The sequence below is a fragment of the Gigantopelta aegis genome, chromosome 6, assembly GCF_016097555.1.
Source record: "Gigantopelta aegis isolate Gae_Host chromosome 6, Gae_host_genome, whole genome shotgun sequence".
Lineage (NCBI taxonomy): Eukaryota > Metazoa > Mollusca > Gastropoda > Neomphalida > Peltospiridae > Gigantopelta > Gigantopelta aegis.
Window position 1 is genome coordinate 70,949,435 of NC_054704.1, and position 18,447 is coordinate 70,967,881.

The following is an 18,447-nucleotide window of genomic DNA, read 5'->3' on the forward strand; positions in this document are numbered from 1 at the left end:
CTTCCCTGTCTGTGGGAAAGTGCATATAAAAGATCCCATCCTGCATTACAAAAAAAAAATTGGGTTTTCTCTGATGACTACAAGTCTGAATTACCAAATGTTTGACATCCAATAGCCGATTATAATTTAATCAATGTGCTCCAGTGTTAAACTTTCAGAACTTTCAGAAGCGCACGTCCTTTTTCCATTAGTAGCAATGGAGCTTTTGTATGCACCATCCCACAGACAGAATAGCACATACCACGGTATTTTATATACAAGTTGTGGTGCACTAGCTGGAACGAGAAATAGCCCATGGGGTGAGACGGTAGTAGCCTACTTAAATGTTTGTTTTCTGTAAGTCTATACTTTATAACTTTATGTTATAGACCTACGTTTCCTCAACCGACTTAATAATAATGATTGGTGTAGGCCCTATAATAAATAAGCATTTGAAATTATATTATATGTATAGGGCCTAGGTAGTTTGACAGCGCATCGAACCTCCATTCAGTGGTTTTTTTTTTGTTGTTGGGTTGGGGTCTTCACGGGTTTTTTAAAGTTAAATTTTGCTATAAAATATATTGGCCCAGTTTCTTACAAAGGTGAGCCTTTCAAAAAAATTCTGGTAACGCCCACTTGTGTAATATATATGCATACCTTTAATTGGTAAATGTGTTAATTGAGGTCACAACCAGTGTTAAGAGAGCGTTACTAACTACAATAAAAGCATATGGTCCTTACGCTCATTAGCATAACAACAGTATTATACAGTGCAATCCGAATCGCATGTGCATCTCAATAACCTTGCCTGCACATCAAAAGAAGCAGCTGGTGGAGAAAGCTCGCCTCGTTCCGAAAATAAATTGTATATCACGTGACGAACCTGTATTTTTCTTATTGGGCATTTCAAGCTACAGCGGGGAATTCAATCAGTTGAAAGCAACATCACGAGAGCTGTGACCTATGTTCAGAAAATAATTTTACAAAACTTATGTTTTGTGACTGCAAGTCATTCATTGCAGTACATATTAGCATTGCATTTTACCAGTCAAGTACCTTTTAAGTCTGATATTTTTGTGATAAGTATTATAAAGGAATTATTTGCAGATATTACAGCGAAGTATCAACGGTCGGACTTTAAGCATGTCGGTTGTACATGGTACGAGCTTCCAGAGCGTTTCAAACGCTGAAAATGAACAATTTCAAAATGGAAAGACGACGAAACGTGATGTTTTGACAAACAAAGGTTCAAATGCACTTGTTCCAAAACGGACGGCACTCGGCACCATCACGAATCAAATAAGAGTTCAACCATCCCGTGCAGCAAAGGTTGGCCTAACTTTTTTGAATTTTTTATTTTTGAAAATGTAAATAGGGTTTTTATTTTGAAATTAGAATGCCTTGTACAGATTGCACAATACTAATATTTTGCAGGTATCGTGTATGGTTTAATTTTGTTTTGTAAGTGAAATAATTGTACAGAGTAGGTCTTTTAATGATATGAGACATTTGTTCGTAAATGCTAGTTCACGTGCTTCCGGGTTTCTTTGTTACAGGGACAAAGTGAAAATGCGTCGGCGAAACAAAAGTCTTGCTGTGTTCAACTTGATACGTTCTCGATATTTGTTGATGAACCAAAGGAAAACGCCACCAAACCATTGTGTGCATCAAATAAAAGCAATACTGCCCTGAGAGAAATTCAGCTGAATAAAGCCTTGACGTCCTTGCCTTCCACAGAGGAAGCTTTGACCTCCTTGGAATCCGTGGAAACGATTGCTGATGATGAAGATTTGGGTATAAAAATATTTAACAAATATAAAGTGTTTAATTAACTTTAAAAAAGTAGAATTAAAATGAATTATGACTAGAAAAAACCCTAGTTGTAATGAGCATTGTCTGTTGAATGTTTTTAGAAATATTTAGGAAATACTTTCATTTGGCACCGTCACTAACCCTAACTCTATAAGTATTTATAATGTTCTTTATACGTGACAGTGCCAAAGGAAACTCCTACCATTTTTTACATTTTTATTTCTGTAATAACCGACAGTTTTGGGATTGGCCAACTAGAACTAGACAGTATTTTGTATATATCTTTCACGGGGATTTATCCAGGATTTTTCACCAGGAAAATTAGCACACAAGTAAATCTTATTTGGGACATTTTTTCAAGCCACCGAATGATGCAGTACGGAATGCATTGATAAATCCCTGGTTCAGTATCAGTATTATGTAAAACGGGTATGGCACCATACCCAAAATATTTTGCAGATTCTTTTTTAAGTTAACCTTTTGATAAAATTACTCTTACTGTATGATTTTCTTAATCCTAACCTTGAACTTAACCCATTTTCTTTCTGGGGGAGGAACTGTGGTTGTATTCAGTTCCATAGAACCATACCCAAAAACATTTCTGGCAGAAACATGCTTGTGTCAACGGAAAGTATGAAATTAGCGAGTGAGCCTCAACTATGGGATGCATTTAAAGCAGAGTATACCATAAATACTGCTCTATATTGGTATTGTCAACACCGAATACCGTACAGATACCAAGGTAATTTAGCATGACTTTGACCTGTAACCCCCTGTAAATGGTTGGGGTTAGTCTTAGAACCTTTGATATAGGGAAAAATATCCGCCCGGTCCCCCCTTACCCTAACCCTAACCTTAACTCCAACCCCAACCCTAGCCATAACGCTAACCCTAACCCTCAACCCTAACTAAAAATAATAATGGAGGGGACCGGACAGATATTATACCAGCTTCTTGTGTCTTCCTTTACAGTAAGATAATTTAGTTTCAAGTCTATGAATATTGCATTGCAAAAGTGATGTTTTACACATATTTATTCAAGCTTTGTTCTACGAAGGGATGAAATAGATGTTTTTCCCACCAGATAATCCAATTAGAACCAGCAATGTATTGAATACAAAGGATCGAATTCAACTTTTAAGACCATAATCATCAAAATACCAAATTAAACTATGCAGCAGCATAATTAATATTGTTGCATAAGATATCTCCCCCACCCCCCCACCCCAGTAGTTAGCCATTTTAATTTGTGAATATTTTCCAGCGTCTCCGATGGTTCTGGATACGACTCTGGACACCATATCGGACAAGACTCCATTGGATCGAGAGGCTGTAATACTTGACGTACCAGAATATGCTGAAGATATTTTTGTTTATCTCCAGGAAGCGGAGGTAATCACATTATTTACGGAATTAGAGAATTTTTATTTACTTTTTCTATCATTAGTTGTCAAAAAAAAATTTCTAGTCTTTAGTGTGCCATAGAATCCTAGGAAATGCTGCAACTGTTCAAGCATATTAGTCATTGAATTTGCTTTTATCAGTCCTGAGAATGAAAATCTGCGCAACCCATTTATCGGGTTGCGCAGAACTAAATCCATGTAACCCATTTGTTTTGCGTAACCAGTTATATCCATACAAATGGTGATCAAAATTTGGTGTGAACAAAACATAGGTTTCGCAAAATAAGATTTGGGCGAGAAACGCACAAACAAAACTGTCCTCGTAATTTTTCAGAGGCCTATGTTTATACATGAATCATGCAAATTTATTAAAAGGCTACTAATGTCTAGGCTGGAGTTAAAACAGCAAGCCTGGAAATAAGTAGCTGTTCATGGACACTGTCCAGTACAAACTTGCCATTTGTCAAGCTTCGACAGTCACAAACTAAGATTAGCGGTCATTTTGTCAAGACACAAAACAGAAGTATTGATGTAGTCAGAAACTAACATAGAAAGGTTTCTTCATGTAACATTGGTACTGGTTAACATGTAAGTTTAATGTCATGACTGGGGCTCGAGAATAATTAAACTAAAGCACTTATCAGATTTAGGGGTAAATGTGTATTTTAGACACAGTAGCTTGCAACAATTTGGTTGTCGACAATTGCCAAAACAACATACAGACTTTCCTCTAGCCTTACCCCACATACCAATATCAGTAAGGGGTAGGACCTGGAGGTGACTAGAGCTAGCAGCATGCTCATGCTCATTTTGGAAGTGTTGCTAGAATGTCTTTTTGCGTTTGCCTGGAAATGGGTGTTTCCCCATGTCTATTAATCAGGGCTAGCTCCCGCACTCGCCAAATTCGCCAATTGCCAATTTTTAAAGTAGTTGGCAAATTTTAGTTTAGTTTGACAAAATAATTTCATGTAATAAATGATTTTTTTTAGAAAATACCTGACAATTTCTGCAATTTTTTAAAGTTTAATAGACAATTTGGTGAATTGTTTTGCTCACCCAGAGCTAGCCCTGTATTAATACTTTAGCAAGCCCAATCCTTGGCTTGTGAAAAATCGCACACCTCAAAACACTTAGTGAAAATTTGCGTTCGTCAAAATGCTACGGCAAGTGAAACCAAGCCTTATTAATTTATGGAGTAATTGGTACATGTAAATGTAGACACGTTGCAAAAATGTTTTCTTCTAATTTTGTTTCATAAATGTAGTCACTTTTCTCTTTCAGGAATGGAGATATAATTTATAATTTTCAGGAATAGTGTTATTGAAATATAATTGACATACACCGATGATTTTAATTTTTTTTTTATTACAATATGTACTATTCAGATAATTTGATGCACACAATTATAGACACCTTTTCAGTGTTAGGTGGTTTGATGAACATGCACCTAAACATGTGTAGGAGTCAAACTGGTCTTGAATTTTATTATATAAAACGAACATGATTAGGGATAGTTGGGATGGGAATAACCCACTGGTTCTGAGGTGGTTCAATTAGAAGGATAACCCAAGCATCTCAGGTGTGCACTACCGACTGAATGAAATCCCTCATATTATTTTAAAAATTAAACTAGTTAAATGTAGGCCTACAATTAGTTCAGTTGATGGTCTGTTGTATTGACATTCACCTGTGATTTATAATTAAACAATTACGCAGCCAGTCTGCCTCCCTCGAAGGGGCGGCACATAGCTTAGTGGTAAAGCGTTTGCTTGATGCACGGTTAGAGGCACTGATTTTCCGTTCCAGAGTTTTTTTCGTTGCAGTATTAAAACAAATTCTGTTTTTGTTTCACACAGACTTCGGACATTTTCGATTTTCTTTACGATATGTTCGGGAAAATATGGCTGACATCCAGTAGCCAATGATTAATTATTAATGTCCACTAGTGGTGGTGTTAAACAAAATTAACTTCTCTGTGCAAGATGATTAAATGTTAATGTTTACCTCATTACAGTTGAAGAACCGACCAAAGCCTGGATACATGAAGAAGCAGCCTGACATCACAAACTCGATGAGAAGTATTCTGGTTGACTGGCTGGTCGAAGTGTCTGAAGAGTACAAGATTCACAGGGAGACGCTGTTTCTTGCCGTCAACTACATTGACAGGTTTCTCTCCCAGCTGTCTGTGTTGAGGGGCAAGCTTCAGCTCGTTGGGGCAGCCAGCATGTTTTTGGCTGGGTTAGTATAATACTTACCTTAACATTTTTAATAACATTGCCGATGTTAAGTTTATGCACTCAACTGTTGGGACAACTGGATTAAGTTTTGACAAAAATCACGTTGAGTTGGTACAAGTTTATAATTTTTACTTTCATAGATTCATTTAAATGTTTTATAAAAGTTCATATTTGAATCAAGTACTATTTTCGTGTTTTTTTTTTTTAATTAAGATATTTTAGATCAGTTAATGTTGATTAAAATTATGCAAAAAAACATTTATGTATGGGCATTTGTGGCCAGCTGTCCAGTATTTATTTCCATTACTCCAAATAACTGGTTTTCTGACTGTAAAACGATAAAAAATTATTATAAAATCTGACGGCTATCGATCGCCATTAAGCGAAAATACTTGTAGGAAGCAACTTTTTGAACTCAAAATGCCAAAGTATATTTATTTTCAATTGAAAAACTAAAGCAGCCATGCTCTAAAACTAAACTGTTTCCTATTAAATATATATTTCCGGTGAGTGCAGTGTGCAAAACAGCGGGAAATATGAATTGGGGAAATTCAGTGTACAGTATTTCGACTGGTGTGACGTCGGGCAAGAAATCTCGCCTACAGTTGTCAGTTTAACTTAAATTCTTTCTGGGAATATTAGTACATATTTCAGTGTTTTGTAATATTAAAAGTTCACAGGAGTCTAAATGTATGGGATTTTTGTATTTTTAAAACCCATCACTTTTGTAAGATGTATGCAATTTTTTATAGAAGCACCAGTAATGTTGGTTTTAACTTAGAAACTTATTGTAGTGTTTATTGGACACACCTACATTGATCATAATAGTGGTATGTTAGAAACAAAACTTAACATTGGAATATATAATTTATCATTTGTCTTGTTTTTTCTCAGAAAATATGAAGAAATTTACCCCCCAGATGTTTTGGAATTTGTCTACATCACAGATAACACATACACTAAACAACAGGTAGGTCACAGCAGTGTTCTTGATTAAGTGTTGATCAGTGTTTTATTATAAATGTACATGGACACTGTCCAAACGGTAGCATTCTTGGTGCATATATGCACAATTTAGAAAAAATAATTCTATTAGGCGTAAAAAATAAATTTTAAAAATGTGTTTCCGGTTTCCCCGACAGACCCTAATTTTACGCTGCGACCCTAAAAGTCCGCAAACTAGGTTCGTAATACTTCGGTTTATATAATTTAAAAAAAAAAAAAAAAAAATCCTACTACCTACCCTATTTTTTTCCAGAGATGAAACCTGAAACACACACACATATTTTTTTTGGACCTTAACGGTCTTCACCTGGAAGGGTTTAGGAGAGTGGCAAAATTGATTGTTGTAAAAAAAAAATAAAAAAATATATATATATATAAATTTCAGGGGCTGGGATGTAACCCAGTGGTAAAGTGCTTATCTGATGCACGGTTGGTTTGGATCGGTCCCAGTTGGTGTGCCATTTGGGCTATTTCTTGTTCTAGCCAGTGCACCATGGCAGATTTATCAAAGGCTGTGGAATGGTGCATATAAAAGATCCCTTGCTACTAATAGAAAAATGTAGCAGGTTTGTCAAGCAGCCTCTTCTTTAAGATTGACTTTAAAAATTTTTAAAATTGATTAGCATTCTCTAAAGTTAACTGGTGACAGCTAGCAGTTCCAACTATTAATGTAACAAATGTGTATTGAATTGAAATTTTGACATGCATGTGAATAAGGTAAAGAAAAAAAAATAGCTTATCAACGTGTGTTGACCGTTTCAGGTATTGCGTATGGAACATCTCATCCTGAAAGTTCTTTCATTTGACATCGCTGTCCCGACGACAAACTGGTTCTGTGAGAGATTGCTCAAACTCGACGAAGCCGACTCCAAGACAGAATCTCTAGCTTTTGTAAGTGTTACCTTGGAATTGGTTGTTGCAAATGGCTTGTATAACAAATTGTGCTATCTTTGCCAACTAAAACGTCGATGGTTTACCAGTAGGCTATACACGATACTTGTTTCATGCTTGCTAAGGGAGCATTCCACGTCGGATCATTCACTTTTAGTAATTATTAGTACAGTAATTAAAATAAAGGTAACCCGTTTCTAATGTTAAAGACAATAACACATTTATGGATATCTGATCACGAATGCATGTAGGATAGCATTCAAGATAAAGAAAAACTGCCATGTGTGTGAAGTGATAAAAATTGATCCCCGTCGGTGGGCCCATTGAGCTATTTCTCGCTCCAGCCAGTGCACCACGACTGGTACATCAAATGCGATGATATGTGTTATCCTGTCTGTGGGATGGTGCATATCAAGATCCCTTGCTGCTAATCGAAAAAGAGTAGCTGAAGAAGTGGAGACAGTGGGTTTCCTCCCTCAATATGTGTGGTCTGTAACCATATGTCTGACGCCGATATAACCATAAATGAAATGTGTTGAGTGCATCGTTAAATAAAACATTTCCTTCCTTATTTTGATGTAAGAACATCCAAAATGACGTCATTCCATTAAAAAATACACCGCGCCACATATTCTTACGTCTTTTGAATATCTAGTAATGGTGGACTGTAATTAAAGTTGCGTGTACAGTTTACAAAAACACGTATTAAGCTTGAGCTTATGATAAAAATTACTCGTGTATTTCGGTATCGTCAATATCAGGAATAAAAATAATGTATTATGCTCGCCAGAGGCTCGCATAATACAATTTTTATTCCTAATATGATATTGACGATACCGAAAAACCTCAGGTAATAACCTATATCTCCAATAAAGTTGTGAAAAAAAAATTGGCGACTATATTTTGGGGGGTTACGGTCAAAGGTCATGTCGAACTATAACTTTTTGGGAGTTGATTTTGTAGTGTGTTCGGTACGATTAGTTTATGGGTTAGTAAGGGAACTTGGGATTGTTTTGAGTTCTTAATGGCAGACTATTAAAGTTCAAGAAACGTGTCACTATTATTCGATAGTAACATAAGATTTGTTTAACATTTTGTATATAATAAATTTTATTCTATCCAAGACATTTAAAGAACCATTTCAATTTTTTTTTCTCTTATTTCTATTAACAAATAAGTTAAGAGCCTTTTGAAAATGGGTGGTACCCTTAACGATGTCAAGTTTAATAACCTGTATCTCATCAATTGAGTTAGTCTAAAATTTTGGTTCAGAGGTTTTCTCATTGACTACTATAAGTGTACTAAATTTCATTAAAATGTGAGACGGTGTCCTAAAAGTGATTGATTTGACATTGAATGCCCCCTTAGCAAGCATGAAACCAGTACTGTGTATAGCTTACTGGTAAACCATGGACTTTTTAGTTGTCTTTGTCAAAGATTGTCTAAATAAAACATCTTGCTTATTGCCACTAAATAATTTTTAATTAGCAAGTATGTAACTTAATGAGCCTTGGAGGTTAGTCCATGTAGTTGGGAAATTATTGTAATAATGAAATTAAATTGATTAACTTATATCTTCGTGGATGCGCATCATGATTATCATTTGACTTGGCCAGTCCAAATACTTAATCGCCGATATTTTCACTATCAAATATTAGCTTACAAGGAATAGAAACACATTACTTTGTGGTTAAGTTAGATTTGTTTTTATTTGGATTTTATTTTTCATAGTACCTTGCGGAGTTGACAATGATTGACAGTGATCCATTCCTAGACTATGTGCCCAGTGTTTTGGCATCTTCGGCACTGTGTTTAGCCAACTACACGCTCGGAAGAGAACCATGGGTGAGTTGAGCAACCATTCCTTGTATTGTGCACACGTTTATTCATTGTAATTGAGGGTGTGGGTAGTAGTAGTAGTAGTAGTAGTAGTAGTAAAGGGCCTGCTTGATGGGCAGTCGTCTTAGGATCAATCCCAGTCAGTGGACCCATTGGGCTATTTGTTTCAGCCAGTGCATGACGACTGGTATATCAAAGGCCATGGTATGTGCCATCCTGTTTGTGGGATGGTGTATATAAAAGATCCCTTGCTAGTAATGGTAAAATGTAGCAGGGCGCACACATACCAATAACACCAGCCAATGCAACAAGCTAATCGTGGTAAAACTGAACATTACGTGCGACTAGTCGGCATTAGTTGGTAGGTGTGCCAAGCATAAGATTCCCAATAACTGATTAATATATCAATGTATCAGTGGTGTCATTACACAAAACAACTTCTCATTGTATTTGCATTTAGATGTAAGCAAAGTGGTGTGCAGTTTAACTTTTAAATTTGTTTTATACCAGTTAAAAAGGTGAGATATAGGTAATACTTTGCAAACAGATTGCATTAATTTTTACATATAAATTGGTTTCTCATAAACTATAAGGACTAGGTCAGTCAAACTTGGTTTATAGTTGCACCTAAGATGTTCATCTGTGCACCGAATTTTTTTTTATAGTAGGTGAGACATTTAAATCCACAATTGTTTTTAATAATCATGGAAAAACATCACTTTGTTGCATTCTTACTGATAAGTGAATGACTGAAGACTATTTCACTTGTCACCAATTCTTTTCAAAGCGTAAGGAATATTTTAGCTACCATACTCTTTAATTTTTCTAAACCAATGCTGTGATTTTGAGGGTACGAATCCATAACCTTGGAAAATTTGAAGGTATGCCTCCAGATTTGTTTTGTGTATGAAAAGCAGTGTTAATGAAAACTACTTGCCAATTTTCAGTCGGCCACGTTGGAGCGACACACTGGGTACAAGTTGTGTCACTTCTACAAGTGTCTGGAGGATCTGTTCAAAACATTCAACAATGCTCCCAGTCATCCGCAGCAAGCCATCAGGGAAAAGTACAAAGCATCGAAGTAAGATAAAAATTTATAAATGCTTTTGACGGGTGTCAGATGCTCAGTTGTGTAGAAAACAGCAATTGAATTATTCACCAGAAACGGGGCCCAGCAACATAACATAAGTAACATCTTTGTTAAATAGAGAATACTACTTGCCTAACAAGTGAAAGCGTTTGACAGTCAATCGAATTGTAAGATAAATAGGATCTATTTAGTACATATCCTGTAATAAAAATGAAGTCCGTTTAAAACCACAACTTTAAAATCTCAACATTTCATCAACTAAATGTTGACAGTCAGGAAAAAAAACCCCTAAAAACACAACTTTACATATCATGAAAACAAAGTTTAAAATTTAAATTCTTTTTCCAAAGAAAACCTATTTATGGCCCTTGCGCTTAGTTAACTTGTGTATCAGACGAGTCAATTTCAGGTCATCTTATACATCATGGAGTGATCGATTCAACCGTACTTTATTACGGTTTATTGTTTGATTTTGAAATGTACCAAAAGTAGTACAAATGTACTGTAAAATAAAATATTCAGATTATATATTCAATAAAATTAAGGGCATTAAAAAATATATATATATATACTGAACAAAAAAAAGAAACTTCCCATTTGTACATATAGTATTTGTTAAAGAATTCATTGTGTAATGAAATTATATAGGTAGTATCAGCCTTGAGCTGTATTATCAGGATTCATGCATTTTATCAATTATTTTTGCACTGTTAATTGTTGACAACGTGAAATTCAATTTGCACGTGCATGCATGGTTCGACATGTCCCGTGTAGTATTCGGTCAATTTGTTTTACTTGTCTTACTGACATTGTTGTCAAGTGAACGAAAACGCTTCAAAATTTGTAAAAAAAATAATGTTTTTAACATTGTAGCATTTTTAGTATGCCAAGAATACCCAATAATTTACGCGAACGGGCGATTGGCATGCTTGATGCTGGCATGTCGACAGAAGGCGTTGCAAGGCATGTTGGGAGTTCTAGTCAAGCGATACGAAATCTTCCCGTAAGATTTCGAACGGCAGGAAGCACCAACGACTTGCCACGTTGTGGACGTCCGCGTGTTACAACGCGTGGTCAAGACCGCTATATCATGAACACGCATTTGCGCAACGATTGCAAACTGCCACTGCTACTGCTGCTAACACACCTGGGCTTCATAATAACCGAATCAGTGGGCAAACTGTTCATAATCGTCTGCGGGAGAACGGTTTACATGCACGACGTCCTTACGTCGGATGCGTTTTAACGCAACGTCATCGTCTTAATTGGGCACGTATACACACTCGTTGGATACGACGACGCTGGAATACCGTTCTTTTTTCGGATGAATCCAGATTTTCTTTACAACGTGGTGATGGCAGGGTGCGTGTCTACCGTAGGAGAAATGAACGCTATGCTGACTGTTGTGTTCTTGAACGAGATCGTTTCGGGGGTGGGGGTTGTCATGGTCTGGGCAGCCATTGCCCATGGTTATCGTTCACCACTAGTCGTCATTGATGGCAATTTAAATGTTCAACATTACCGCGATGACATTCCCACTCATCACGTCATTCCTCTGTTCCATAACAATGCCAACATCTCGTTTTTTCAGCATGATAATGCCACCTCTCCTACAGCTAGAGACACTGTAAATTTTCTTAGGACAAATAACATTGATTTCTTTGATGACTGGCCCGCTAAAAGTCCTGATCTCAACCCCATCGAGCATGTCTGGGATAGTCTGGACAGACGATTGAGGCGTCGTCCCAACCCACCCGCTAACGTCAACGAACTTCGTCAAGCGCTCATTCAGGAATGGAACAATATTCCACAGGCAGAAATCAACACTTTAGTCAATTCTATGCACCTGCAATGCACTGCAGTGGTCAATTCAAGAGGTGGGCATACCCGTTATTAAGTGGATGTTGTTGTTTTTTAACCCCTACTACACTTGGTCAAAATTTCTCCCAGTTTCTGTTAACCTATGGCCATGATTTTTGCACCAAACAATGCATCATGGAACACTCTTTAAATGCATATATAACAATTATTCCCCCGGTTTGTTTTCATCAAGTTATGTTCAAGCAAAGTTAGCAGAAGTTTCTTATTTTGTTCAGTATATATATGGTTAAAATAATAGTTATCTCCTTAGAGGCAGGTTCTTAAATTTAATTACTTATTTGTTCAGTAAACTGTTTAAATATGTTAAGAATCCAGCTGGGGGGATTATTGGTTAATTTTTTTTTTAACATTTATCTGCATTTAGTAGTTACTTCATAAATTATAAATGTTTTAAGTTTTTACTTGCCTTAAAGTAGCAAATTTTGATGTGTACAATTTTTGCTCACCTAAGCAATAAGGTGTGCAATTTTCCACTTTTTTTTTAAAGCTATGGTCAGATATTAATTTTAACATTGTGTTAAAATAGCTTTACTGTTTCATTATGGGATGTTGGATTTGTGGATTAAATGATTCGGGCAAGTGTACAGTTTGGAACCAAAACCTACAGATGAACCAATTGTCTCATGGTAGATCCATAGAGAAACTGCTCAATATACATCATACCACTTAGTATTCTAAAAATAAAAAGGTACATTTTTGTAAATTAAATTGTTTATAGGTTTGGGTTTTTTGTTTTTGTTAATTTTAATTCCAGTAATATATATTAAAAACATGACATCCTTATTTATTTTTTTATGCAGTATATAGGAATATAAATTGAGTTTACAGAAATATTTATCTTATACATGTGTATGTGTGTAAAAATAATTTGTTTGTCCTCCAATAAATGATTCATTTACTGCATTTTTGTATTGCACATTGTGTTTAATTTTTCAGATTTCATGAAGTGTCAACGTTAAGTCCACCAGTGTCGCTGGCTTTGCTGGTGTAAGATGCGATTGTTACGGATACCCTTGTTCTTTCACACACAAAATTAGTCGACCTGCCAGTCACAGAGCTCAACCAACACCAGACATCTTGTGACCGATCGCTTTTGACTTCATATATATATCATTTTAGAATTCATCTTAAAATTTTAACTAGACCATTATTTTAACCTGTGCAATAAGTATCTTATGCGTGAAAGTGTGTGAATGGAATGTGTGCGATTGTGTTGGTGAATGAATGTTGCCTATATGTATCTTCAGGATTTATAAAATGGCCTCTTTTGGAGGAGATATATTTTATAAAAAAAAGTAAGTTTTAATAATACTGTACAATACAGCTTGCACAAACCAATATTAGAGTTGAAAGGTTTGTGCACTGTGATTGACGTGTGTGTGTGGTAAACACACAAAATGTACTTTTTAATCATGACAATTGACTGCCGACGAGTCTGGTGATTTTGACACGACTGCTTGACAAACTTGTAAATAAATACAGATCAACTGAATTGTTATTAGCTGATAACCACTTTTTACACACAACATATTTATAATTGTCCTGTTTTAATCTTGTGTTGCTCCATTTCATTTTCTTTCTTTCTGCTTCTCTCTTTCTCATCTCTTGTATGGTTTCATTGTTGACTTTATTTATTTTGTTTCGATGCCAAAAATAAGTGTGCTAAGTTTTCCTGACTTTCTTCTGTTTTTTCTCTTCTGTCATTCCGTTCTGATGTGACGTCGAATAAATGTCGGCGTAGTGCTGCTTACGGTGCATGTGTACAGGTAAATTTCTGATCATGCCATTTTAAGTGAAATAGTATATTTTTAGTATCCTTGTATTTTAGCAGTCTTTTATGTATAACATGTACAATTAACAAATAAAGTGTATAAAGTTGTCCAAGATTTTATTTTCTTTGCTTTAACTAAAACAGAAATTCTAGAATTGAGATTCTGCCGTTTGTTTCAAGTCGATTTGGGATTCCTGGAGCCTTTGGACCATGTACTGAAATTATAATCGGAGTGTTTTCTTAGTTATTGGTAAAAAATTTCCGTGGCCTGTATCTGTAGTCATACCAGCCTCTGTGTAGTGGTTAAGACATCGGAGTACAAACTGGTATGTAGTTTGCAGCCCAGTACTGGCTCCAACCCAGAGCGAGTTCTTAAGGGCTCAATGGGTAGGTGTAAGACCACTAGACCCTCTTCTAACCCACTGTCATAAAAGGTATGGTCACCAGTCAAGGTGTCATGTTTTATTGAGATCACAGGGTATTGTGGGATAACTAGCCACCCCTGAAATGGTCATGCACTATCAGCTGTCCTTTATTACTGTAAATAATTCTGTAAAACCCTTAATAATTCTGTAAAACCCTTAAAGGGACACGCCCTAGTTAACCATTACGCTGTTTTTCGCTATTGAACCAATTTTTTCACAAATAAAATTGCACTTTACTTACCGTTTATTTAGAATATACATTTCCATTCACCTGAAGTGTTTTTTTGTTAATCCTGGTGTTTGTAATACCACAAAATGCATTTTTCGTATTTCATAAAATGCCACGGGCCTCTGAGAAAAAAACGTTCAGCAGACATGGTCTAATCTATTTTTAGAGGGGATATTCTCATTTCCCATTTCAATGTCAGACGTTGGTATGTGTCCGACAAAAATGCTATAACCCCATTTCGTTCCTATTAATGCAAATTGAAATTTACTTGTTTTCTCGCTCCAACCAGTGCACCATAACCGGTCAAAGGCCGTAGTAAATTATTTCCTCTGTGGGAAAGCCCTTGTTGCTAATGGAAAAAATTGGAGGGTTTCCTCTAATGGCAGTTTTATTTTATATCAAATGTTTGACACCCAACAGCCCAGGGACGTAGGCTAGTGGGGTTCGGACGAATCCTCCGCTGAATCAAATGGTCCGCTTTCAGAACTAAACGGAGTTTTTGGTGGTGCAAAAACAAAATAGAAAACTGTCCTTGGTTCATATTCGAACCCCCCCACCCCATCAGGTCCAGATCACACTGCAGCCGATGATTAATTAATGTACCCTAGGTACGCCACTGATCAGTGCCAAACAATTTTTTTTTATCGTTTATGCAATAGGAGACCAACTTGCCAAACTATAGCGTGATGTCGGTGAAACATTCTAGCAAGATTTAGCTTAGTGGGTAGAGCGCGAGGTCGGGTAGGATGTGAAGTTGAAGCTTTTTTCTCGTCCTAACCAGTGTTCCACGATTCATAGATCGTTGTTTATGTTGTAGAAGCCAAAAGTTCGCTTTGAAGCTTACAACAACTATATGACAATGTTCAGTTTTTCTCCAGTGTCAAAGGGTTGTTAGACCGTTGTGGAAGCCAAACTTCACTTCCAGGCGTGAAATAATTGCATGACGTCATTTGTCACGAACATAATGGAAATATTGATCTTAGTGGGTAGAGTGCGATGTCGTGTATAATATGATTGAGGGTTTTCCGCGTCCCAATTATTTATACTGTGAAAGCCAAACTTCTCTTCCCAAGCGTCTAGAGCACTCGTGTTAGGAACGGTATGTTGTAGGATATGAACGATAGTGTTTTTGCTTTTCCGTCCCAACCATTTTGTGTGTGTGTGTGTGTATATGTATATGTATATATATATACTCTTCAAAAGAAGAAACGCAAAAGCACATTGTCGTAACATTTGGAGAATTGATTTAATTATTGAATGGTGCAGGATTGTTCACAATTCACTCTAGTCCATTGTGAGTAAGTGATAGGACACACCACCAAGGTCACGGTCATCTGGAGTCACCGGGTGTGGCCTCCGCGTGTGTTGACAACTGCCTGGCACCGCCTGCCCATTGAAGCAACCAGAGTACGGATGACGTCCCGGGGGATGGTGGCCCACTCGGCCTGCAAGGCTGCTGCCAGCTTGGGCAGGGTCTGGGGCTGTGGTTGTCGCTGCCGGAGGCGTCGGTCCAACTCGTCCTATAGATGCTCAATTGGGTTCAAATCCGGTGATATCGATGGCCAAGGAAGGACATTAATGTTGTTGTTCTGTAGGAAAGCCGTTGTGAGACGTGCTGTGTGAGGCCTGGCGTTGTCATGTTGGAACACTGCGTTGGCGTTGGCCATAACTGGAACGATGTGTGGCCGGAGTATCTGGTCAATGTAGCCCTTTGCATTCAGGTTGCCCTGCACGTGGACCAGGTCAGTTCTGCCAGTGTGTGAGATGGCTGCCCACACCATGACACTACCCCCGCCGAATCTGTCCACTTCCTGCACGCAGTTTGCCGCATAACGTTCACCACGACGCCTATACACGCGACATCTTCCATCATGACGTCGGAGCAGAAATCGGGACTCGTCACTGAACCACACCTGTCTCCACCGCAGTTGAGGCCATTGTCGATGAATCTGGCACCACTGCAGTCGGAGTCGACGGTGTTGTGGTGTTAAGATGACACCTCGAACTGGACGTCTGGCACGAATTCCTACCTCACGTAGGCGGTTCCGTACGGTCTGGTCGGATATCCTGCGCAAACCTGGTATTGATGTGGCTGTGGAGGTGGCAGTAGTCAATCGTTCCCGAAGGTGGCGTACCCGGATGTAGCGGTCCTGCCCGGGGGTAGTGACCCGTGGTCGACCGGATCTAGGGAGGTCACGTGTTGATCCATGTTGCTGGTAACGGTCCCACAGTCTGGAGATGGTGCTTGGGGACACATGGAATGCCCTGGCAACGGCCGTTCTGGATTCGCCTGCGTCTAGTCGGCCGATGGCATTGTTTCTTTGCGGTTCACTGAGACGTGGCATGTCCTGGATTGTAAACTGTCGGCCAGATACAGAGGCCAGGCAAGCGAACACCCTGCACTTTTATACTGTCGGTGTTCATGTTGCACGTGCAGACAACGCACGTGCAGTGGTGACATGGTTTGCACGTGGCTGCGTTTTTGCGAATATTCACATTTTGGAACTTTATTGTACAGTAGCTGCGTTTTATCGAATGTAACCGTGGGAATGTGTTTGGGACATGCAATGACCTTATATTCACACAGCATGAACCGGTAGGAAACATAAAATCGGAGTTATAACCCATTTGTACCCTTTTGCGTTTCTTTTTTTGAAGAGTATATATATATATATATATATATTATATATATATTATATAATGTATGTATATGTATATATTTATGGTCTCACTACACAGATCACTTCCGGGTGAGAGTTCATTGATGACGTCCACTATAGTTCCTAATTGTGACACATGTTATGGTTCACATATTCACTTCTAGGAAATGGTGAAGAATTAAAACAATATGTATGTTTAATGGTAAGCCTTCTGGCTGTATTTTGCCCATGTTATTTTGTAATATTGTGCATCGACCTTTTGGGACATGGGTATATAGCGCAAGTGACAGCCGGAGTGAATCGGTTAATGAACCACCTGTTCGGACCGGTACTACAGCCAGATGCGGTCATATAGCAAAAAACTGAGACGGAAATGTTCTCAATTTAGGAGTGAAAATAAATGCTTATATAATGTATGTTCGCAATGGTGTGTTGTTAGTGCCAACAAGAACCCGTTCAATGGCAGATGACATCCGTGTAGTGAAACCTATATATATGTATGTGTGTGTGTGTGTGTGTGTGTATATATATATATATATATATATATATATATATATATATATATATATAATCTAGTGCAATCCAAGATAAATTGAAAGAAGTCTGTAGTCGTAGAGAGGAAACCTACATTTTTCCATTAGTAACAAGCGATCATTTATATACACAATCCCAGACAGGAGAGCACATACCACGGCCTTTGATATACCAGTCGTGGTGCACTGGCTGAAACGAGAAATAGCCAAATGAGCTCAACGACCACGCTTTATTGCTAGCCTACGTCAAGCCCCCTCCACCCCCCCCCCCCTCCCCAATTACATTAGAATGACAAATGACGTCACGCCATTATGTCACAATCACAAATGACGTCAATTTTGCTTCCAAAGCATAAACTATCTAAGAATCGTGGAGCACTGATTGGGATGAGAAAAAACAAACCTCGACTTGTATCCTACACCACATCGAGCTCTACCCGCTGAATATTGTCATGTTATAATGACAAATGATGTCACGCAATTCTTTGTTGATTGGAAATGAAATTTGGCTCCCAAGACAAGAACAACACCCAAGAACTAGATCGTTTGGCACTGGTTGGAATGCGGAAAAAAGTATCGACTTCATATCGGAAAGGGGCCGGAACGTAGCTCAGTGGTAAAGCGTTTGCTCGATGCGCGGTCGGTCTGGGATCGATCCTCGTCGGTAGGCCCATTGGGCTATTTTTCGC

General features: G+C 37.8%; 1 protein-coding gene across 1 annotated transcript; it reads left to right on the plus strand.

Moving 5' to 3' along the window:
- The first annotated feature begins 905 nt into the window (after positions 1-905).
- On the plus strand, positions 906-14,019 carry LOC121375501 (G2/mitotic-specific cyclin-A-like). The gene is made up of 9 exons (XM_041502981.1): positions 906-1,311; positions 1,539-1,776; positions 3,059-3,186; positions 5,212-5,435; positions 6,329-6,404; positions 7,202-7,330; positions 9,062-9,175; positions 10,117-10,250; positions 13,077-14,019. The coding sequence occupies exons 1-9, from the start codon at positions 1,126-1,128 to the stop codon at positions 13,129-13,131; spliced, it is 1,284 nt and encodes a 427-aa protein (XP_041358915.1). The 5' UTR covers positions 906-1,125; the 3' UTR covers positions 13,132-14,019.
- The last annotated feature ends 4,428 nt before the right edge of the window (positions 14,020-18,447 follow it).

What these genes read in the sequence shown, in the direction of transcription:
- LOC121375501 (XM_041502981.1), top strand. Translation starts at nt 1,126, where the DNA reads ATGTCGGTTGTACATGGTACGAGCTTCCAGAGCGTTTCAAACGCTGAA. An exon ending in TGCTGATGATGAAGATTTGG is followed by an intron (nt 1,777 to 3,058) that starts GTATAAAAATAT and finishes AATATTTTCCAG; the next exon opens with CGTCTCCGATGGTTCTGGAT. An exon ending in CGCTCGGAAGAGAACCATGG is followed by an intron (nt 9,176 to 10,116) that starts GTGAGTTGAGCA and finishes GCCAATTTTCAG; the next exon opens with TCGGCCACGTTGGAGCGACA.